Below are 22,513 nucleotides of genomic sequence, written 5' to 3' on the forward strand. Positions count from 1 at the left end.
TTCCTGACCATTAATAGACCTATGTGACCTGCTTTAAACCTGTGGCCCAGCTTGCAGTTGTGATACAGTGAGAGTCACATGGAGGCCTAGTGAGGGAGAAGTTTGCCAGAGAGAGAGAGAAAGAGAGAGAGAGAACGAGTAAGCAAACGCACTTGAGGTAGAATGAAGGAAGGAATTTGCCTAGGGGAAATTGTTTCTGGGGAGGCCTAACAGAAAGAAGGTTTAAGATGTTGGCGCTCCCTGGATTAGTAGAAAGTACCCTGTTAAATCTTACCTCCTGGTAGGTCTAGTGATGTCCCAATAGATACTTTGGTTTTGCCTTTGAAGAAGAGAGTTTATTATATTTTGCAAATCTACCTGGGAAATACATATGCCTATTCATAGCAGCAACTATGGGTATCACATTGGCATCACAGCAATTGATGTTTTATAGGAGGTGCACTGTTTACTAGTGCTTTAATTAAAAAACTAGAGCTCTTACTATTTCCTGGTCAGTTATATCCAGGAAACAGATTGAGTCTAAACATGTTTAATGGAACATTTAGCAGATTAATGGGTTCAATTCCATGATAGTAGGAAAGGAAAGCTAGACCCAACTCATTTCAAAATTTATCTTAGAATTAGAAGCCAATGGCTTTTAATTCCATTTGAAATGGAAAGATTACCGAAGAGGGAACAAAAAAGCTGGTCCTATGTCATATCACTGGCAGAACTACTCTGTTATAAAAATACTTACATAACACAGATATACTAGGTTGTTGATATTGCAGTTGTTGGTGCTGATCTGCCTCTGGTTCTTCAGGCTCCACTTGGGTGGAAACCGAGGCTGATGTGGTAGAGACAGTAACTGTGCCAGTGGTAGAAGGAATTGGTTTGGTCCCAGCCTGAGAAACAGTTGTTGGCTGTTCAACTTGCTCCTTTAGACTGATCTCTTCTTGCTTTCTCTTCTCCTGTTCTTCCCTTACCAACTGCCGCTGCTCTCGTTTTCTCTTTATCAGGGATACTCTGTCTTTGATGGCTTTGGCCATGGTCTTGTGATCTCCTTCACATACATACCCTGACTCTACCTACAGAAAAACACAGTACATTAGGAAGTATCAAGCAGAGAAAAGAAGGATTCGATCTGGGAAGAAACTGCTCCAAACACTAGTCTTAGGGAAATTATGAATTTAGCAGAGCTTCCTTTAGGTACCCCTCAACTCAAAAGTACATACAAAGTATTTGCTAGGGCCCTGCACTGCAACACCTAACGAGGTTTATCCTTCTGAACACACTGTCTTAGACACTTCCTTTGTACTCCTCCCTGCGTCTCATTCCCAACATTTATCAAAGTAAGCAAGCGTTAAAACGCTTAGGTCCCATGACAGGTGCTGGAGATACAATGACTAAAAACCCAATTCTTGACCTAACGGTGCTTACATTCTGTGGGAGAAAACAACACATGTGTATGCCTGTCTATACAAAATATATACAAGATTTTTAGTTGGGAGAATGCTAGCCACTTGAAAGGATTAGAAAATGCTTTGTGTAGATGGTGGCACTTGAGCTGAGTCTTGAAGATCAGGAATTCCTATAAGTGGAGGCCAGGAGATAGTACATTTCAGGCATGTAGGACAGCCAGCACAAAAGTACAGACAGGAAATGGAGAGCTGTGTATGAGGTATAGTGATAAGAACAATCTGACTTTTTACAAACTCATCAAAAGAAACATGCTAAGGGGGACTAGGAGGGCTAATATGTGATTGCTTCAATGTACCACAGCTCTACATCTTTTTTTTTTTCTTCCATAGCTTTACATCTTAACAGGGTCATTAGTTTAAAAGAGGGACTTCAAAATTGGCAATTTCAAGTACTGTAGAAGTCTCGTTGTTGACTGGGAGAGATATTTTTGGACAAATAGGGCTTTTGGTACTATTCAAACCTATGTGGCTAACTAGGCAATCTGAAGGATTCTCTCAGCTCAAAAATCTTGTGATTCTTACAATATACAAGTGAGCATTTGTTTGTGTGTATGTATATGTACATATAAAACTGGTCTTAGTCTTTCTAATCAAAGGCTACTGCTCCTTTATTTGTGATTGTCTTTAAGAGTACTTAAGTATTTCTATTCTTTACATATTTACTCAATGAATGAAAAGAATCATTTCAAAAGGAAATTCCTATAACATAATATAAAAGTGGTCATTCAGCCTTTACCCTAAGACCTCTAGTGAAGAAGAATGAATTAACTACCTTCTAAGGTAGTTCATTCTATTCCTGAACAGTTGTAATTGTTAAGAAGACTTTTCTTATGTCAAGCCTAAATTTGGCTCTGCACCTTCCACCAATTACCTTAGTTCTAGTCTCTGGGGCTAAGCTTTTTCCATATGACAGCCCTTCAAATATCTGAAGACAGCTCCCAGGTCACTCAAATCTTCTTTTCTCCTTATTATACATAACAAATTTTTCCAACTAATATTAATATAGCATGTTCTTGAGACCTTTACCATTCTGGTTGCTCTGCTCTGAACACACCAAAATTTATCAATGACTTTTCTAAAATGTGGCTTGAAGAACTGAACCCAGTATTCCAAACATGGTCTGATGAGAGCAGAGTATGACAGTACTCTTACCTCCCTAATCCTAGAGACTATGTCTCTCAATGCAACCTAAGATTGTACTAGCTTTCGTATCACACTGTTGACTCATACTGAACTTGCAAGGCCACTAAACATGCTGAAATCTTTTCAAATTAAGTACTGTTTAGTCATGACTTTATATTGTACTTGACTATACATTTATCCCTCTAAATTTCTTTACTCCAATTTTATGACCTGTCAGGATCTTTTTGAATCTGAACTATCATTTAATACACCAGTTACCCTCTCAACTTTGTGTCATTTACACAATGTTTCACAGACTTTTGGAATGGTTGCAGAAAGAACACTATTTACCATTTCCTGAGCTACATCTTCTGGGACATCTCTCTCCAAATCAAAGGAAAATTCAATAGCTTCATTGTCCTTGTACTTCCCTTTCAACTTCTTAATATCTTCAATTCGTAACCATAGCTTAATGGCTATCTTTTCGCCATCATCTTCTTCAGCTAGTTCTACTCGTACCCCTGTTTCCTCCTGGAAGAACGCATGGTTCAAAAGGTCTTTGATAGCATATCTAGAGAGAAGGAAGGGAATAATGGCATTAAATGCAAAACAATCTCTCGATGTGACAAAATCCTTCATTCTTTCTACCAAACATAGCAATTCATCTGTTTCTAAGATAAATCAATAAATACTAAGTACTTATTACGTTCAAGGAACTGTTAGGCACTGGCAATATAAAGAAAAAAATGACAGATCTTCTCTTAAAAATTTTACTAGCTAGCTTCCTTTAAATTTTCTCCAAACATAAGATGCAATTATTTTTACCCATTTACTAATATGGGGCTTCTTTTGACTAGTAAAATGTGATTAACTCTCAAACTATATGAAATTATAATTCAACTTCAACTGCTAAATAATAATAGCTACATATGTACATCTATATTTATATCTAGCATTTAAGTAGTGCTTTAAGATTTGCAAAGCACTTTACAAATATTATCTCATTTAATCCTCACAACAACCCTAAGAAGTAGTTGTTATTATTATCCCCATTCTGTAAATGCCCAAAATTACAGACAGTAAGTGTCTGAGGCTGGATTTGAACTCAGTTTTTCCTGACTCCAGGTCCAGAACTCTATCCATCTGTGCCATCTGGCTGCCTCCTACATATATTTAGTCCAATGACATTCCCTATCAGTTATAATACACAACATATTATTTTCGAAAAAAACCCCTACAAACCCTGGCTTCAAACAAATGTTCCATATTCCAACACAATTTTATTAACATTTTATTTTATATATTATTAACATTGTATATATGTGTGTGTATGTGTATAGATAACTGTATCAGTTTGGAATAAATAAAAAAATCCTTAAATTAGATTAAGAACCCATTCTTCTTATAGCTCTCTTCTATCTATAAGAAGCTCTTTTCAAAATTGGCAACAACAATGTAAAAGAACCATGATAAAACAATCAAAAGTGAATATTCACAAATATAAAGAACGAGCATGGTCTCAAAAAAGAGGCATGAGAAGACAGCCACCAGTCCACTCCTTAACAGGGGTTGGGGATGGCAGGAGCAGGGACACACAACCAACAGGTATGTAACACTGCATATGAATTCAGACTTTTTTGATTTATTGGTCAGTTTTGCTGATTTCCTTCTGCCTCATTTCTCTTAAAAAAAATTATTTTCTACATAGGATGTTCTTATGAGAATAGGAAGGAGATACTAGAAGTTTAGTGATACAAAAACAAAAACGTATTCTTTTTTTTAAAAGAAAAAGATAAAAAATTTAAATTTAACTTTGTCATGTCTGGATTACTGTCAGACTTAGGCTGATCAATTCAACACACAAATAATTTAACTGACTCAAAAACAGACATTGGACCTTAGCCAGACCCCAAATGGTGATGAGTCAGTCATATGGCAGATATATTTGCCACTCCTCTGAGAAAAGTCTTCAGTTATTACAAGTGACTAAGCTAGATCTCCTCCTAAGCCTTAGGCAGTCCTCCCCCCACCCCCCTTTTTTTTAAATGAAAGGAAACTGGATGTTTTGTTCTTTTCTGTTCTGGCACAGTGGCAGTAATGATTCAAGACCTGCAAATTTCAGCTTAAAAAGCCAAAAGGTTATTTTACCCATCAGAATTTAGTATTTAAGTGAAACCTAAAATGTTGTAAAACATTCTAGTCTTGGACTTAACAAATAGAGCCCCTCTGTATATTTATTTTGGGGGGATGAAATCTACTTCTGCTTTATCTCCAAAGTATATTATATGTTTGGGGGTGGGGGTAAAAATGTAGGAGAAGAGGGGAAAAGGAGACAGGCAGGTGATATAATTTAGTATGTGAAATACCATAGTGGTATATAAGTTGAAGCATAATAGAATATTGTTGTATCACTTTGCATAACAATGGGCAGGACAAATAATTTACTAAATTACTCAATAATGAACCCAAGATATTGATGAGTAATTTCTTTGCTAGCAGGTGAATGATGTGAAATTTTTTTTTGAGGCTAGGCATTATCATGCTTCAAACATTTTTTTTGGTGTGTGTGTTTTGTCTATAATACAAATTCCTATGTCTCAAAAGAAAATCACTTACCTTTCATCTTTGTTTTGGCGTATGCATCCTTCAATAATTTCCTTTACTTCAGGAATTGCTACTTTGTCAAAGCTGGCTGGCTTCACCCCCTGAAATACATATGAATGTGAATAAAGTTAAATTAAGACAGCACTACAGAGAAATACAACATAACTTTTCAAATATCATCACTTTGTTTTTTCATGCAAATACACTTAGCTGGTTTTGCTTTCTTCCTACAACCCCGTGGTCTTGCCTTCTTTAGGAAAATCTACTTCAGAAGCAAATTATGGTATTGGAAGGAGAAAACACAAACTATACCTTCTTGGCTTTCTTCTGATACGCCTGCAGGGGTTAAGCCATGCAGGGGCAGAGCTGGGTTGCTGCAACTCCAGCTCTTCCCTAGAAAACAATCCTGGAGAATTAGATAGCAGGGTCACATACCTCCATGTGGCTCTTCCCACTAATGACGAGGCACCATCCTCTCTATGTGACTATGGAACAATTCAAGACTAGCTGTATTAACAATATCTTTTGTGCTTTCGTTAAGGAAGTAATTGGGAAGAAGAGCACAAAGATTTCATTGGTTGGAACAGCTTTTGTACAACCCTTGTTTACTAGTACATTAGTCACCAGAGAACTTAATTTTGAATAGCTAACCCATACGTAGGCATGAAGTTACATGTTCAATTTTGCAAACACAGTAAGGGGATTCTATTACAATACTTAGTAATACATAGCAGGCTAAAGGATTTAGGTTCAAAATGATGACTGAAGAATAAAAAATGTTTAGTGTGGGTAAACTACAAACCTATAAGGGGGTACACTGTTTAGCCAGTTTTAAGAGAAAAACCATCTAGTTCTTTGAATATAGTGATATAAGGATATGACAAATCAGTTGTGGCAATGTGCAATCTCCATAAAAGTATTTCAATAATGAATATACACATAGAGTGCCAGGACTGGAGTTAGGAAGACGAGTTCAAATTCACTCTCAGACACTTACTAGCTATGTGACCCTGGGCAAGTCACTTAACCCTGTTTGTCTCAGTTTCCTCATCTGTAAAATGAGTTGGAGAAGAAAATGGGAAACCATTCCAGTATCTGCCAAGAAAACCCTAAATGAGGTTATAAAAAGTAAACAAGAAGACAAGATGGAAATGACTAAAACAACAATGAATGCAGAATTTAGACTCAGAGTAGGAAGGGATATCAGAAAGTCATTTGATCCAACCCATACACGAACAAGAATTCCTTCAACAACATAACACATGCAGCAAGGGTACATCTAAAACTATTAAAAAAATTTCCTGATACTCCGAATTTTAATTGTTCTGAACTTGACAAATAAACATACAAAAAAGACTGTAGGGGCAGCTAGGTGGCGCAGTGAATAGAGCACCGGCCCTGGAGTCAGAAGGACCTGAGTTCAAATTTGACCCCAGATACTTAACACTTACTAGCTGTGTGACCTTGGGCAAGTCACTTAAGCCCAATTGCCCTGCCTTTCCCCCTCAAAAAAAAAAAAAAAAGATTATATATGAAATCACAAATCTCCATCCTGAATAGCTTGTATTTTTAAAATATATAATAAATTCTACATGTTTGTTACAAAACTATCTTGCTTGTGTTCCCTTCTGAATTTTCTTCTGTTCTATGAATTTAAATTTTTTTTTTTTGCCTTTTGGAGGGCAATTGGGGTTAAGTAACTTGCCCAAGGTTACACGGCTAGTTTTGTGTGTGTGTGTGTGTGTGTATCAAACTCAGGTCCTCCTGACTCTGGTGCCAGTGCTTTACTCATTGCGCCACCTAGCCATCCCTGGTCTATGAATTTTAAAAATGTTTACTGATTTTTTTTCTTCTTTTGATATCATTATGACTACCCACTCTTAACAGTCAAACAAAACAAACTCATATACTGAACAGTATCTTAAAATGTTATTTTCCTTCCTTATTGGTCTTCTGGAGTCAAGATTATTCATTGAAATGATCAAAGCTCCTAAGTCTTTTTTCTTTACAATGTTATATGGTCCTGTTTATTTCATGCAGTTAGGGTTCTCTATTCTATGATAGAATAATATTCATTATATTCCCAGAACATAATTTGTTCACATGTTCCCCTCTTTGTTGCCAGTTCTTTGCTTCAACAAAAGGTGCTACTATATTTTTGTACATATAACTTTTTATTGTTTAGTCATGTCTGACTCTTTGTGACTCCATTTGGGACTTTCTTATCACAGCTACAGGAGCGGTTTGCTTTTTCCTTCTCCAGCTCATTTTACAGACCAGGAACTTAAGACAAACAGCGTGAAGTGACTTGCCAGGGTCACATAGCTAATAAGTGTCTGAGGCCACATTTGAACCCACAAAGATGAATTTTCCATAAACTGTGCCAGCTAGCTGCAGTGTATATGGCTACTTTTCCTTAAAACAAACAAACAAACAAACAAAAAAAACAACCAAATATTTTGGTAGTATATGCCAAGCAATGACCTTTTCTTTTCGATAAATTCACAGCTTCATTAAAAATCCATTAGGTATGCCCGTTTGTCCCTTCCACCAACTGTTATTTTCCTTTTTTTCCTCCCTCATCTTTACAAATTGGATATAGGGAGGAATCTTGGAGTTGTTTTAATTTGCATTTCTCCTGTTAATTATTTGGAGAATTTTTTCATACGGTTGATAGTTTTTCATTTTTCATCTGTTCATATCCTTCACTATTTACTTATAGGTGAATGGTTATTGTACTTATATATTTAAATTGGGCTTTTAATCAGAGAAGCTTATAGCAAAGACTTTATTCCATTTAACCGTTTTCCTTCCTAATGGATGTCATTTGTGCAAAACCTTTTCAATACTGTTTAATCAAGATTGTCCAGTTTTATCTGTATCATTTGTAGATTATTACAGTATATATTATGGAATTTTGTTCTAAAACAATTTTTTTGCCAGACTGTCTCCAAGTTTTCCTAGCAGTTTTTTTGTTGCATAATGATTCCTTATCCTGGTATTTGGGGTCTTTTGGGTTTCATACACTATGGTACTATAATCTAGTTTCTTCTTGCACTCTGAGACCAGGCAGAACAATATAATCTGTCTTCCATTAGAGCCCTACAACTACTTGAACACAGTTTATCATGTCTCTCCTGAATTTTCTTTTTCCCAGGCTAAACATACTAAGTTTTAAAAATCTATTCTCATGGACTGACTTAAAGGTTCTTCACTATTCTGGTTCCTCTCCTTTGAATGTTCATTAGCCCCCTTAAAAAAAGCAGAACTGAACACAATAATCCAAGTGTGGTCTAAAAATCTTGCTGTACTCTGACTTGAACACCTCTCTAATTCTAGGTATCATTTAACTACTTAATGGCTTGTGACTATTAAACTTCTTTGGCTATTCTTTTTTGGTTTCCTTTTTTTCTGCAAAAGGAAACAAAATGAGCAACAAAAATAGTAAGTAAATACACAGTGTGTGTGTTGGGTGGAGGAGGGTATAGGAGAGTGGTGTTCTACTTTTTGTTTACCTTCTTATTAAAATTATCTTTTTGGGGTGCCCACTTCTATAAGTTAATTGTTATTAATTATTAACCTATAAGTTAATTTTTGGGACATGATCTGTAAATTAATCTCTTGTTCATGCAAATCAGTAAGTGATCTATATGGTTTTAGAGAAGCTTACATCATATGAAAGTTTAAATAATGTGGCCGGTGGTAATACAACTAGTACATAACAGAGACAGGACTTGAATTTAGGTGCTCTTTAACTCTAGACAAAGTGTCTTTCATTAAAATGATATTGCCTAATAATTGAAGTAGAATGATGGTCCAAATCATGTCTTAGCTATATAATATAATGTCTTGAATATGAAACAAGAACATGCTTAGAAGTAAAAACTATATAAAAATAATTTATACTTCACTTGTCTGTGGTATGAGAATAAACTTAAAACTGACCAACTAATACTTATTCACATAATGTGTACCTAGCACTGAAAAAGCACTTCAAAACACTGGTATCAAAGTCTTATAAATATCCATTAAATTGATTCTCATCAATCAGTGACTCAATTTTTCATCAAATTTGATGTTTTCTGACTGTGACTATATCTCATTTGAGGTAAAAAAGTAAGTCTTATAACACAGCTCATCTTAAAATCTATGCCTCTAAAGATTTACTAAGTTTGGGGTGGCTAGGTGGCACAGTGAGTAGTGCACCAGTCCTTAAGTCAGGAGGACCTGCGCTCAAATCCAGCCTCAGACACTTCAATTACTAGCAGTATGACCTTGGGCAAGTCACTTAACCCCATCCAAAAAAAAAAAGATTTACTAAGTTTGGTCAGAGGATTTCTACTTTCCTAGACACTCTAAGTCTAATCTCTCTCAATTTATTTATTTTCACATGATAACTTAATCAAGAGTAAATTAAAAATCATGTCTAAACCCAAAAGGCCACTTAATATTGCCATCATGACATTTGAGAAATATAAAAGAACTCAAAGAATGATCGAAGGCCCTCCCTCAAAAAGACAGAATAGGATTAGATTCATATTAAATACCACTATGAGTGACCAAGGACTATTAAAAGTAAGAAGAACTTCTGAGAAACATTAAAAATTAACCTTAACTATACATTAAGGTAGCATAACTGACAACCCAAAAAGTGAAACCAAGTATAGCAAACCTTATATAAAATAGCTATGAAAACTGCATGAAAAAGGGAATTACCTCACTCAGCCATAATTACCAGCCTAGGTAGCCATCTTTGGGACAGCTAGGTGGCCCAGTTGATAGCATGCCAGGCCTGTAGTCAGAAGGACTTAAGTTCAAATCCAACCTTAGACACTTACTATGTGACCCTGGGCAAGTCACTTAACCCTGTTTGGCTCTATTTCCTCATCTATAAAATAAACTGGAGGAGATGGCAAAACCTTCTACTATCTTTGCTAAGAAAACCCAATACGGCTAGGTGGTGTAGTGAATAGAGCACTAGTCCTGGAGTCAGGAGGACCTGAGTTCAAATCTGGTATCAGACACAACACAAAAATTAGCCATGTGCATGTGACCTTGGGAAAGTCACTTAACCCCAACTGCCCCCCCCCCCCCCGAAAACCCCAAAAAGAATCAAGAAGAGTTGGTTACAAATCAAAGGCCTAAAGAAACAGGCCATTTTGGGTTCACAAAAGTAGCTACAAAAAAGTGCAGACTACTATTGAAAACAGCTATGAGAATCCAAAGGTTACTAATTTCCAATTGATACTTGTTATTCATAAGTTGCCACTCAATATACATGGCATCAGCAAAATATGTAATGTTCATAATATATATACCTTTTCTCCATTAACATCTTGTTGGTATATGAAGGCAATCTTGGGTTCTCAAAGGTTCTAGGACAGCACAAACTCTTATAGTAGTTTTACAAAACTGGCAAAATTTCACATACTAGTGTAGTGTCCAACTCTAAATAACTATCACCCAAGGACCAGTCTAAGCAAGTGCAGCAAGGCCTATCCTTAGTGGGATGAAGTTTTTAATCAAGGCAACTACTGATAACTATACACATTAAGTTATAAAGGGGTTTCTGTCTATAACGGTGAGAGCACAAACACTGACAAAAACAAATATTTAAGTATAGAAGAACATACATACTTTTCTCAAATATTATTCTAAAATGAGGTTAAGAACAACTTAACTTTAAAAATGGGCAGGCAATGGCTAGGTGGTGAAGTGAATAGAGCACCGGCCCTGGAGTCAAAAGGACCTGAGTTCAAATCCGGCCTCAGACACTTAACACAAAAACTAGCCGCATGACTTTGGGCAAGTCACTTAACCCCAACTGCCCCTTCAAAAAAAAAAAAGAAAAGAAAAAAAAGGGCAGGCAAATGAATATATTCAAGGTCATACAGCAAATTAGTGGCTGAATCAGAAATTACAACTTATGTTCAAATCCATTAGGTTGTGCTGCTTCTAGAAATGAAAATTACATTTATAAAGTCCCACAGTATTTGTAGGCATTATTTTTGTTCTTAAGATATTCTACAGGTGCCAAAGAAGACAATAAACTTTTAAGACATACCTTATTAGTCAAATAGCCCAGCTACTTAAGTATGCAAATCTGAAGAGACTAAGACTGCTTATAACAATATACTTAAATATGTTGAAGTCCATTCCACCCAAATATTTAAAAGGGTTTTCTTATTACTTTTAAAACATTTACTGAGCAGCAAAAATATACAGACTGTATATTGAAGAATGTGATACTAGAAAAAAATGCAAGTAGAATATGGAAAGAACCCACTGAATTTGATGTAAGCTATTAGAAAGCTGACCCACACAAGTTTTCAAAATTGGAAATGATTTGCTAAAAACCTACTGAAGCAATCACAGATCTGTGGAGACTAACATCTAGTTAGTAAAGAGGCACTAATCATACTAAATGGAATTCTGACTTAGACATATAACAAGGAGGCTTTGCTGAATTTTCAAGAGCAAACTGTCTGCATAAATCTACTAGTAATCACTTCTAAAATGAAAAGATAGTTTGACTAACAGTTTTCAATTAATTTAATGACAAATTAAGACAATATATCTCTAACTAGAAACCCCATTCCCCCCATTTTATTCTATCCATAAGCCAGTAAAAGCGACTGGAAGATCTGTTTTGAAAGAAATGCAAGCACTCTTATAAAAGAGAATAGAATCCAAGTTGGATTAAGAGAGTACTTTTCACATAACAAAAGCACAATTATGTAAAAGGCACTGCCACCTAGCTACAACCTTCCCTGCCTCTAAACCCTATCCTTGCTACTTACCCTAAAACATCATTGCCAAATCTAAAATACTTTAGGGTCTGCTTGGGCAATTGCTTTACCCAGGTTCCTTTGTACAAAAGCTCAGGTAGCAACTGAGATTTTTCTGCATTAATCAAAGTAATGTACTGAATACCGTTTTATATATTTAGTTATATCTCACATTTTAAGACACTATATGCATTCTACATTCTCTCAGGAATGAGAGAAACAAACATTAAGCATTACATAGAACAAATCTGAAAAATTTTAGCTGCTTAAGGGTTTACAAGCAAACAAATCAAGAGCTGACATGAATATAAACATATTTACACATACTGCTTTATTTGGATAAAAAAATCGACTCACTTTGCTTTGCATCCCATGTACTTAGGGGCCCTTTGGACAGAGCATCACAAGCAGACGTAAAATGACCAAGCAGAAAAACAAAAGTGCTTCCTAATGGATAATCTCCAATGGCTCAATCTAGAATTTTCAGCCTCAGTTTCAAATCTGTTATTCCAACAGTTTAAACTTTATCTCGATGAAAAAAAAAAAAACAACAACACAACACTTTTTCTTGACCATTCAGGATAGAGGAAACCCTCCCTCCCTTCACAAAATACAACTACTTCAAATATTTGCTTAACTTTGTTGTTTCTGTCTACCAGTTATACCTAGGAAATTTTCCTATTAAGAAACAACAATGAGCAATTTTGGAATAGGAATCAAATCACTTAAACTAAAGTTTAACTAAATTGTATTAGTTTATTTTATAAACATGTAAAACTCAATAAATTCAACAGTACTTTCTGCATATTCCCTAGTGGTTGCAAACAAGCCTTTACCCACCTCATTGGCACAATCCTTTCGAGAGCAGCAGCAGCAATGGGAATTAAAGATGACCAACACCGAGCAAAAATCTCTCTTTGTAAAATCCATCAGAAAAGACAAGGTAGGTAAGTTACCTTGTAGTTACTGAAGGGAAGAGGGTGGGGATATGTGGACAATAGAGTCAGTGGTCTATTAAGAAAAAGACTAAATTAACCCACAGCACAAGGAAGGCAGATTTCCAAGTTGGAATGAAGCATGGTTTCCTGTTTAACATTAGCCATGCTTCCCCAACTCTTAGACATCAGTTTGCTCTGCTTTGGAATCGGGTTGTTCTCTTTTAGTCTCAAGAACAGTATTACATGCTAAGCAACAAATTAACTACTCTGCTTCACTGATCCTCCTCCAATAGCAAAAGTTCCCAAGGGCAGGTAAAATGAGATTTCAATTTAATCAAAGCTCCACCTCCTAACCCATGGGATCAGCCCCCTCTCCATAAGGGTAATTATCTCAATGGCTAATAAGTACATAAAACAAGAAATCCATTTAACTAAATACTTAGTCTAAAAAGACAAAAAGGGCAGAATTTTGCGGTAAAAAAGGACATATAGGTAGTAACAATAATAATGATATGATGATGATAAAAGCAGCTAACGTTTATGTAGCTCATACTATGTGCCAGGCACTGTGCTAAACACTTTACAAATCTAATTAATCTCTTTTGGATCCTGACAACAACCCTGGGAGGTAGGTGCTACTATATATTATAGATGAAAAAACTAATGCAGAGTTAGGAATGACCTCCGCAGTCTTCATATGAATACATCTCCTTTCTAATGAAAATCCTACAGTAGTAATATAGTCTTTGAAGACATTCAGTGGAGCAAAACACAAGCATTTTTAAAAAAATTGGCCAAGTCAACAAGTATTTAGTATTCAGTAAGTGCCTACAACGTGCCAGACACTGTAGTAAGTGCTAAGGATACAAAAAAATTTAATAGACAATCTCCATACTCTCAAAGAGATTACAGGCTCACAGAGAGAAACAAGCAAACAACTATGTACAAATAAGAGGGGAGGGCTTATAGTATTAGTAAACCTGGTAGAATAGAAAATAGTATCATCTTAGCTAATATTAAATTGAGAGAAGTAATCATAGTAGACATGTGAAGTGCATTTCACATGCCTGTTATAATTTCTTCCTTCCCTTTAATGTTGAAAGCAGCAGACTGGGGATCCTGGAGCTTGAGAGTTGGCTCTGAGGTCAAAAAGACCCAGCTAGGTTCAAGTCCTTTGACTCTGGGCAAGGAACTTAACCTCTAGTGTTCTAAGTAACTCTTGAAGGCTGTATGTTAAAGAGCAAGTGGTAATTTGCACTGAAAGAGGGAGGTGAGCTTCTTTACCTGATTTAGTTCCCTAAATCACAGGTCTGGTCTCTACCCCTATTCAACGTTATTTCATTAAACATAGAATAAGGATCTTATTAAATTCCAAATGGAGGATTTTTTGCTTGTTTTTAGTCAGATGAATGATTTCACTGAATAAGAAACTCCCAGTGAGAGAACTTCCTCTACCAATGTAGATTAGCACTTACTCTGCAATTTATAGTCTTAGAGTTGCCTCTAAAAATTGGATTTACTAGGAATAATTCAGAGTCCATATGAGTTTTATGAATCAACTTTAGGAACTTATATGTAGTAGCTGTCTCCAATTTTAATAATAAATGAACAGAGTTCTATAATAAATACGTCTCAGACAGGTTTTAGGCCACTCATACAGGTTTTCTTTTACCTTAAGAGCCTAAACTAATCATTTGTTACAGGGGACCTGGCAAAATAGTTATTATGACTCAATAGAGTTCATTACTACTACTGGAAAAACTTGAATACATGTCATACAGACAAGGGGAAACCCCAAACAAAGCCTATGCACATTGGCATTTGAGCTTACTACACCGGGTTTTAAGAAAAAAGGTATACTATATTATATATTTATTTACATCATAGCATAATATATTTCCTATCTCAATAAGTATCAATCATAAAAGAAAAACATTTTACCTTTAACATATAAAAATTAAAAGCAAAATTTAGAGATGGAATGATTTCCTCTGAATAAGCATTGTTAAGATTCTACTATCCGCGACAGGAATACAACTTATAGTCTATTCCTTTATTAGTGGGAGCTTTTTCCAATGGATCTGAGATAGTATAAACAATTCACCAACTCTTTAACCCTCTATCTAATCAGAGATCAGCTTCAATGTTTCTGTAAAAGAGCAGGGTGAATTATACACTTAGCTATGCAAAAACTAAAAGGAATTTTACCCTAACTGCTTTAATCCTTTTTTTTCTCCCTCAGAGAGAACATTCAGAACTTGAAATCTAGGGGCTAATGGAATTAGTGACAAAGTCAAATTACACAAACAAAGTAATTAAGATCTCCACATTTCTTGCTTGGTTGTTAAGGGGCTGGATTCAGCCAGATACTTACTGGTATGAACCATTAGTTTACAGGAATTTGAACAGACCCTATGATCCTGGTGGAAAACAAGCCTCCTCCAATTTCCCTACCAAACCTTGCTAAGTAATACTGTTATAGGAAATTAGTTTGTCTCATGATTCCCATAACACACCAAGGCTCATTACTCTTTGGACAAAAAAACTCGTGTGCCACTGCAACCTTGAAAGCGCTGCCCTTCACATATAAAAGCAATGTGACTGATGAGTGTACTTATTTAAGGGATTCTTGTAGAAGCAACACTGGATCACACAGAAAACATTCCCCCATATATGGTCACTGAGTTGTTCTGGAAATCAATGACATGCAGATAGGGAGGTAACTCAAGAGCCAAAACAAAGTACAGTTAGGAAACAGTTTTTCTTTATTCAAAGCTGAGTGGATAATACTTGGTTTAAGTCATTATTACTGGCTAAAACTTATTCTCTCACCAAGTGAGCTCTGACTTCTCATTATCACAAGATGCTTGTGCAAAAACAGACCAAGATGGGGTAGGAAGAAGTTAGCAATAAAAAAAGGTAATTTCTCTCCTACCCTAAGTCTTTGCTTTGGCCTATTACTATTAGATTAACAACAAACATTTAAAAAAAAAGTCTGATTTTTTAATTGCTTACTGCATTTATTATCTGACTTTAATATTAATACACACAAAAATTTTAATACTTAGGCTGCTGAATGTTACTGGTTAAATTCAGAGCAAAAGAAGCTTGGACAAGTGCCTTACACCAGAAAAAAAGTACATTCTGCAGCGATCTTGTCCTCTCTATATAATACACGCTATAAAAGGAAGGGCCACCAAGTTGACCTGTCTCTAGCATAGAAAGAGGGGACTGGTCTATCAGGATTCTTGGCTCCTGAGGTGATCTTAAGGCTTCCAATGAGGAAAAGAGTAGTAGTCACATGAATATAGAGTAAAGCTTGTGGTTCCCCAAGTGACTGAAGCTACCTGTGTTTTCAGGATGATTCTTGAGAATCAAACCCATAGATCTAAACTAGAGAACCTGCAACTATGGGGTTGGAGTTTCTGATATTAGGGTCTTTTGCCCATTCTAATGAACTCCCACATTTGTCAAGTCATGCACGTATATCTAAGTGGAAAAATAGTAACACATACTTTTGTTTTTTCCTTGTTGTAATGGCAATAGCTAGCATTTATATGATACTTTAAGGTTTGCAAAGTGTTTTACAAATATCATTTTATCCTTACAACAATCTTGGGAGGGTGTTATTATTATCCCCCCCCCCCTTTTTTTTTTTTTACAGATGAGGAAACTGAGGCAGACAGAGGCTAAATTAAATGACTTATTCAGACTCACCTAACTAGTAAGTGTGTGAGATCAGATCTGAACTCAAACCCAAGTCCAACACTCTTTCCACTCAATCACCTAAGCTGCCCGTGATATTACTGATGTTCAGCATATTATCTGGCAATTACTAATTATTTAATATGCTAGTTGATCGATTGCTATTTTCTTCTTTTGTAAAACAGGGGTAATATTTGCATTAATTCAGGATGGTTGTTAGAAAATGATTTTTAAAATCTTAAAACGTTATATAAATGAGATGGTAGTGATGATTTCTCAAATCATTACAAACATTATCATCTTTCACATTTCACATTTTCCAATCTAATCCAAAATTTAGTGTCAGAGTGGTATGGCAAAGCCAGGGGGGTAACCATTCCCTTCATTAATTTATTTTTTTCCTGAGAGGGTTACTGAGTGTTGTTATTTAAAAAGTCAAACAAGAAGCGGAATTTAGCTGAAGCAAGAGAATTTTGGTTGTGTATAAATAAGTTTATTGTTACTATGAAAAGATACAGCACACCTCTTGAGGAAGGTTATAGTATCTCTACCCTTTAGTTCATTCAAGAAGAAAATTAACAGCTAGCCATCTACCCTGAATTATTAAATTAGATCTTCACATTCCTGAAGGGATGGAGTGCCCTGTGGTCTTTACTAGGTTCCTTCCAGCTCTATTAGTGATACTTTTTTGGATTTGTTGGATTGCCTGTATCAGTTGGTTGGTTTCATAACTCTTACAGTTTATACTGTATAAGAGGCTTGTGGTTTTATTCTCTGAGCCCTCACAGTTTTCAGTTACATGTCCTCTTCATATCTGTTGTACATTTTTCATCGAGTGGTGTGGTCATTTTATGTTAGAAGGTAAGTAGAAAGAACATGTGATGTCCTTGGGATTAGTGTTAGTGTTCAATAAGGAGACTAAGTTAAATTTTTTTCTGAAATCTTGTTTGGTTTGCTCATTTGTGAAACTGAAAAGGATAAGACAATCATAAATATAGAGGGGTAAAAAACTTCTAGAGGTCATCCAGTTTAACCCCCCTCTCCTTTTATAAATGAAGACACTAAGGCCCAAAGAGGTTAAGTGACTTAAAGGTCACATAAATGATACCTAAGTCTTTTGACTCTAAAGACAAGAATTCTTACAAGTACATCAATGATGACAATTTGTAAGCTTTCATTGCCTGCTCTTTGCATTTTTTAATGCAACAAACAGAACAGACAAAAGTATCAACCTTGAAGTCCAGTATATGTGGGTGTGGATTTCTGTACTTGCACATGCCATGTAATCATTTAACTATAAAATAATGGGGAGGTTGGATTAGGTTATGTCTAAAGATTCTTCCATCTCTACTTCTTATAATACAATGAATGTCACACTTGATTCTATATTTTATTTACTTGTAAAAATGTCAGTATCTCCTGTTGGACTGCAACTTGTGAAGGCAGAGATGTCCTAATAACTCTGGTTATTTTTTCTTAGGGCTAATGTACAACAACAGGTGGCTCAATGAACATTTCTTAAGCTGAACTATGTGTACAATCCAGGTTATCAGTCATACAACTCAGGCTTATGTGAGACTGGAAATATGGAAAGGACATTTCAAATAAGGCCAACAATGATCTTGTGACCATTGACTTCAATCAACAAAAAAGAAAGAACTCGCAATTCCTGTGCAGTGACTCATCACTGAACACAGCTAGCAGACATTTGTGAACTTGGAAAAAGGAAGAAGCAATTAGAGGTAACTGGGGATACAACACTGTAAAGTGAGTGGAAAGAGACCTAGGTATTGGTGCCATGTCCTAATGGCCATGTAACTAAAGGCAAGTCATTTCACCCCTGTGATCCTTCAGTTTCTTTATCTGTAGAAATAAACATGTTTTCATTGACCTATTTCACAGGGATGTGAGTGAAAATGCTTTGTAAAACACTATGTAAATGTGAACTATTATTGATAACTTACTTTAAACCAATTTTATTATGAAAAATCAGATTTATACATGAAAGTAAAGTAATGATTATTCTCTTTACCAAAGGATTAACAATGGAATTTGGGTGGAGTGAAAGCTCTTCTAAGTGTCTTATCAAAATGATTCAATTAAAAAAAAATTTTACATGCAATTTTTCAGCAATAGCTACTTTTATAAAATTAGAAATAAAATACTACACTTTGCTATCCTCTTTGAACCTACCAATGGCTTTAAAGTTCAGATGGATCCAGATACTCTACAACTATATACTATACTATACTACTAACTTTTAAGATACTAAAAATTTATAACTGGTAATGATCAACATTTAAATTTTCTAGCTAGTGAGAGTAGTATTCTTATACATCTTTAATAAGAAAGAAAAACCTTTGCCATGTAGAACAAGAGAAGTCTTGTAAATAGGTTTCTGCATTTAGTTTTAAAACGTGCCTTTAATTCCCCATAACATTATATATTTAAAAAAATTTCATGTCTTAAAAAATAAACAAATTGCATGTTCCTTTGAGATATTCAGGGGCAGATCCTATTTATATAGAGAAATCATCAGGAATTGGGTTCCTTAAGATTAACTAGAGACATTTAGAACTAAAAGAGATAGCCCAGCTAAAGAATCTCCAATAGCAGCCTGCAAAACAGCAGCACTATTGTCTGTGATGTATAACGAAATCCACACCGGTTTCAAAATAAGAATATTGCAACATCAAAAGTGGCTGGTGGCCAAAAGAGATAGATAGCACACAATGTCTCAGTATATAGCTCCCACATGCACAGTCCATTTTCCCTGTTTGGTATTTGAACACCCAGTAGAAAATAGTTTGAAATGAATAAAGATACTGGTCCACAAACTCCTTTCTTTAAGCAACAGGACTTGTGTTGTGCTGTGTAGTTGGGGCTATTTGAAAAAGGGTAATTTCTGTTAGGTACATACATGGATGACTATGTGGAAAAAAAACAACCAAATATCAGAATCACACCTTAATTCTGATCTTAAAAGCTTGGAAAAAGTGAAAGCTTCTGTTCTTCATAGCAGAATAAATGCTATCACAGCTCAGATCTAGGGACTAGATGATTCCGTATCTGACAGCAAAACATCTATCTGACTATTGCAGGTCAAGAGGCTCCTGGTAGTATTTACATTGCAGTTTCTGTGTTGTTGTTTTGTTTCTTTTTTAAATCTCAAATGTGTTGTCTTCATTAAAGTTTTTCCCCCTTTTATTTAGTATTTTATTTTCCCCCAGTTACATGTAAAAACAATTTTTAACATTCGTTTTTAAAACTTTTAGTTTGAAATCCCCCCCCATTAAGAAGGCAAGCAATTCAATATAGGTTATACATATGTAGTCATGCAAAACATATCCATGATAGTCACGTGGTCAAGAAAAATAAAGTAAAAAAAAGTAGGTTTCAATCTGTATCCAGACACCATCAGTGATTAGCCGTGTGACCTTGGGCAAGTCACTTAACCCCAATTGCCCTACCTTCCCCCCTCCAAAAAAAAAAATCCCATTATCTTCAAGAGCTCATGAAAAAATATGGCCTCTGAACTAAGCCTTGAAGAAGACAAGGATTCTGAAAGGTCAGAATTCTAGAAATAATGGATTACCTGGGAAAATACATTGAAGTAGAACATTAAGTATAACTTGGAAGGAGGTTTCCAGTGCAGTGCCCCAGGGATCTGTTTCTCCCTTTTGTTGTTTAAAAATTTTTTTTAAACAATGAGTTAGATAAAGGCAGAGATGGCATATCAAATCTCATTAGACACAAAGCTGGAAAGGCTAGCTAACACAGTGACTGTCAGAATCAGTACCTAAAAAACCCTTCACAGGCTAGATTCTAGCTGCTAGAACATGGTCTTTGAATGGATAAACACTTGTCAGGGATGTTGTAGAGTTCAAGTGTAGGTTGGATTAGATGTCCTTTAGGGTGTCTCCACCTTCTGTGATTCTATGCAGCTAAGAATGTCTGAGAAAAAGTGAGGAAATGGTCACAGAACTAACTACAGCTCTCTTTCCTTTCAGAGGAAGATTATTAATAGCATAATATTTTATAAGAAATAACTTGGAAAATCTCTAGCCACATTTCATCAGTAAAACTTCTCAATAGCAAGTTGTCTTCTTTCAGGTCTGAATCTATTTGCATGCTGGGACCAGGAACTATTTGCTCATTTGTTAATATATCATGATTTAATAAATAACAGAATTAGTCGATAAAGAAATTATAAAGAAAAGTATAAGAAAGAAGTAAAGGATGAGTATTAGATTTCAAACTTCTCTGTTAGGTTACAAGTCTGAGAGAATGATGTTACTACCAGAAAAAAAGGGGGGGGGGGCATTTGAGAAAAGGTGATTTTAAAAATGGTATATTTTATTTTAGCTAGAAATAAGAAACTAAGATTTATGGATGAAGATCTGGAAGTCACTGGTTGAGGAGATACCTTACTAAGACATTAAGAAAAGAGATTTTAATACTGCGCCTTGTGGTTATAACCATTTAGCTAAGAATTAACCTAATGAAATAGTATTATAAATTCACATGACGAGACAAAACTTTAAGAGTACCTTTTAATGTAAATGCAATTAATGTAATAACTTAAGTTTATTGTTGTACCACTGAAAGATAATTAACTGAAAAATATTTAGATGAAAAACTGGGAGGGGGGGGCCCCCATGGGTATATCAACCTATCCTATTCTTTGAACCTAAATGCAGAAACCTATTTACAAGACTTCTCTTGTTCTACATGGCAAAGGTTTTTCTTTCTTATTAAAGATGTATAAGAATACTACTCTCACTAGCTAGAAAATTTAAATGTTGATCATTACCAGTTATAAATTTTTAGTATCTTAAAAGTTCAGTAGAATCATTTGGTTTGATTTTGATGCTTTCTGTCATGCATTTATTATAGTACCTCTTTTAATACTACTTCACCTGGTTTGTAATTATTTACTTAATTATTTTGTTAAATGTTTCAACTGGACAGCACTGGAAACCCTGCCAGCAGACCACTGTAGCCAAGCGCAATTTAAACACTAGTCAGTTAATAGTTAATAGTCAGTTATTATGATACTAGGATCTAGCACCTAGCTCAACAAGTGTTTGTTGAGTGGATTAAATCAAATCACTGAGGATAAACTGGACAAGCAAATTTTGGAGAGAACATCCTGAATTTAAAACCCTAAAAATCTGCTATTCTTCAAAAGATCTAATTTACAGATTTAAAAAGTTATCAAACTGAATTCCCTGGGAGGAGTGTAAAAGATGGTATATTTGCAGTGTTATATTTTTAAACAACGTAGAAAGGTGATGACCTTTCTTTAATCTTTTTATGTTTTCTGAGTGATACTATACTTTTTGTCAGGATTTACCTGAATACAAGTAGGGCCCAGCATAAATCAAGCAAAGTAAGAATTTAGTAGGAGCTAGGTTTTTTTGGTTTGATTTGTTTTGATTGTTTTTTGGGGGGAAGGGAAAACAAAAACCATTTACACACTTTTTGTCTTATGCTGTTCTAGAAGCAAAAGCTTCAATATTTTTTGCCCTAAACTTTTCAGCATGTCTTACTTTTTTCCTTATTGTACCAAGCTATATTATTCATCCTGAGATCCTGGGTTATGCATGGCAAAAGATCAAGAATTGTTCAAAATTCGGGGGAAAACTTACACTGGTCACTCGACGGTAGATCTGCGCAGCATTTTGGCACTCAGAATAAGGGTATTCGGATGTGGCCATCTCAAGCATGCACATTCCAAAAGCATACACGTCAACGGACTCATCATATTTTTCCTCGTACATCTCAGGGGCCATGAACTCTGGGGTACCTTAAATTAAAAGAACGATTCAGTCTCAATTCGAGCAGAGGCAGCAGACGTTACTCACCGCAGGGAGAAGCAGAGGGGGCCACCTGT

At 35.5% G+C, this 22,513-nt stretch overlaps 1 protein-coding gene across 3 annotated transcripts in view; it reads right to left on the reverse strand.

The window, feature by feature from the left end:
- WNK1 (WNK lysine deficient protein kinase 1) overlaps positions 1–22,513 on the reverse strand; it is a 165,285-nt gene that overhangs the window by 47,653 nt on the left and 95,119 nt on the right. For all 3 annotated transcript variants that reach the window (XM_069094353.1, XM_069094354.1, XM_069094355.1), the window contains exons 4-7: positions 22,269–22,426; positions 5,199–5,287; positions 2,934–3,153; positions 737–1,067 (exon numbers count right to left, since the gene is read on the reverse strand). In XM_069094353.1, the coding sequence (XP_068950454.1) occupies positions 737–1,067; positions 2,934–3,153; positions 5,199–5,287; positions 22,269–22,426 (798 nt within the window). The remainder of the gene's footprint in view (positions 1–736; positions 1,068–2,933; positions 3,154–5,198; positions 5,288–22,268; positions 22,427–22,513) is intronic.

This window comes from Petaurus breviceps, unplaced genomic scaffold (genome assembly GCF_028583685.1).
Source record: "Petaurus breviceps papuanus isolate PSGF00001 unplaced genomic scaffold, PetGlider_PUasm1.0 216, whole genome shotgun sequence".
Taxonomy (NCBI): domain Eukaryota; kingdom Metazoa; phylum Chordata; class Mammalia; order Diprotodontia; family Petauridae; genus Petaurus; species Petaurus breviceps.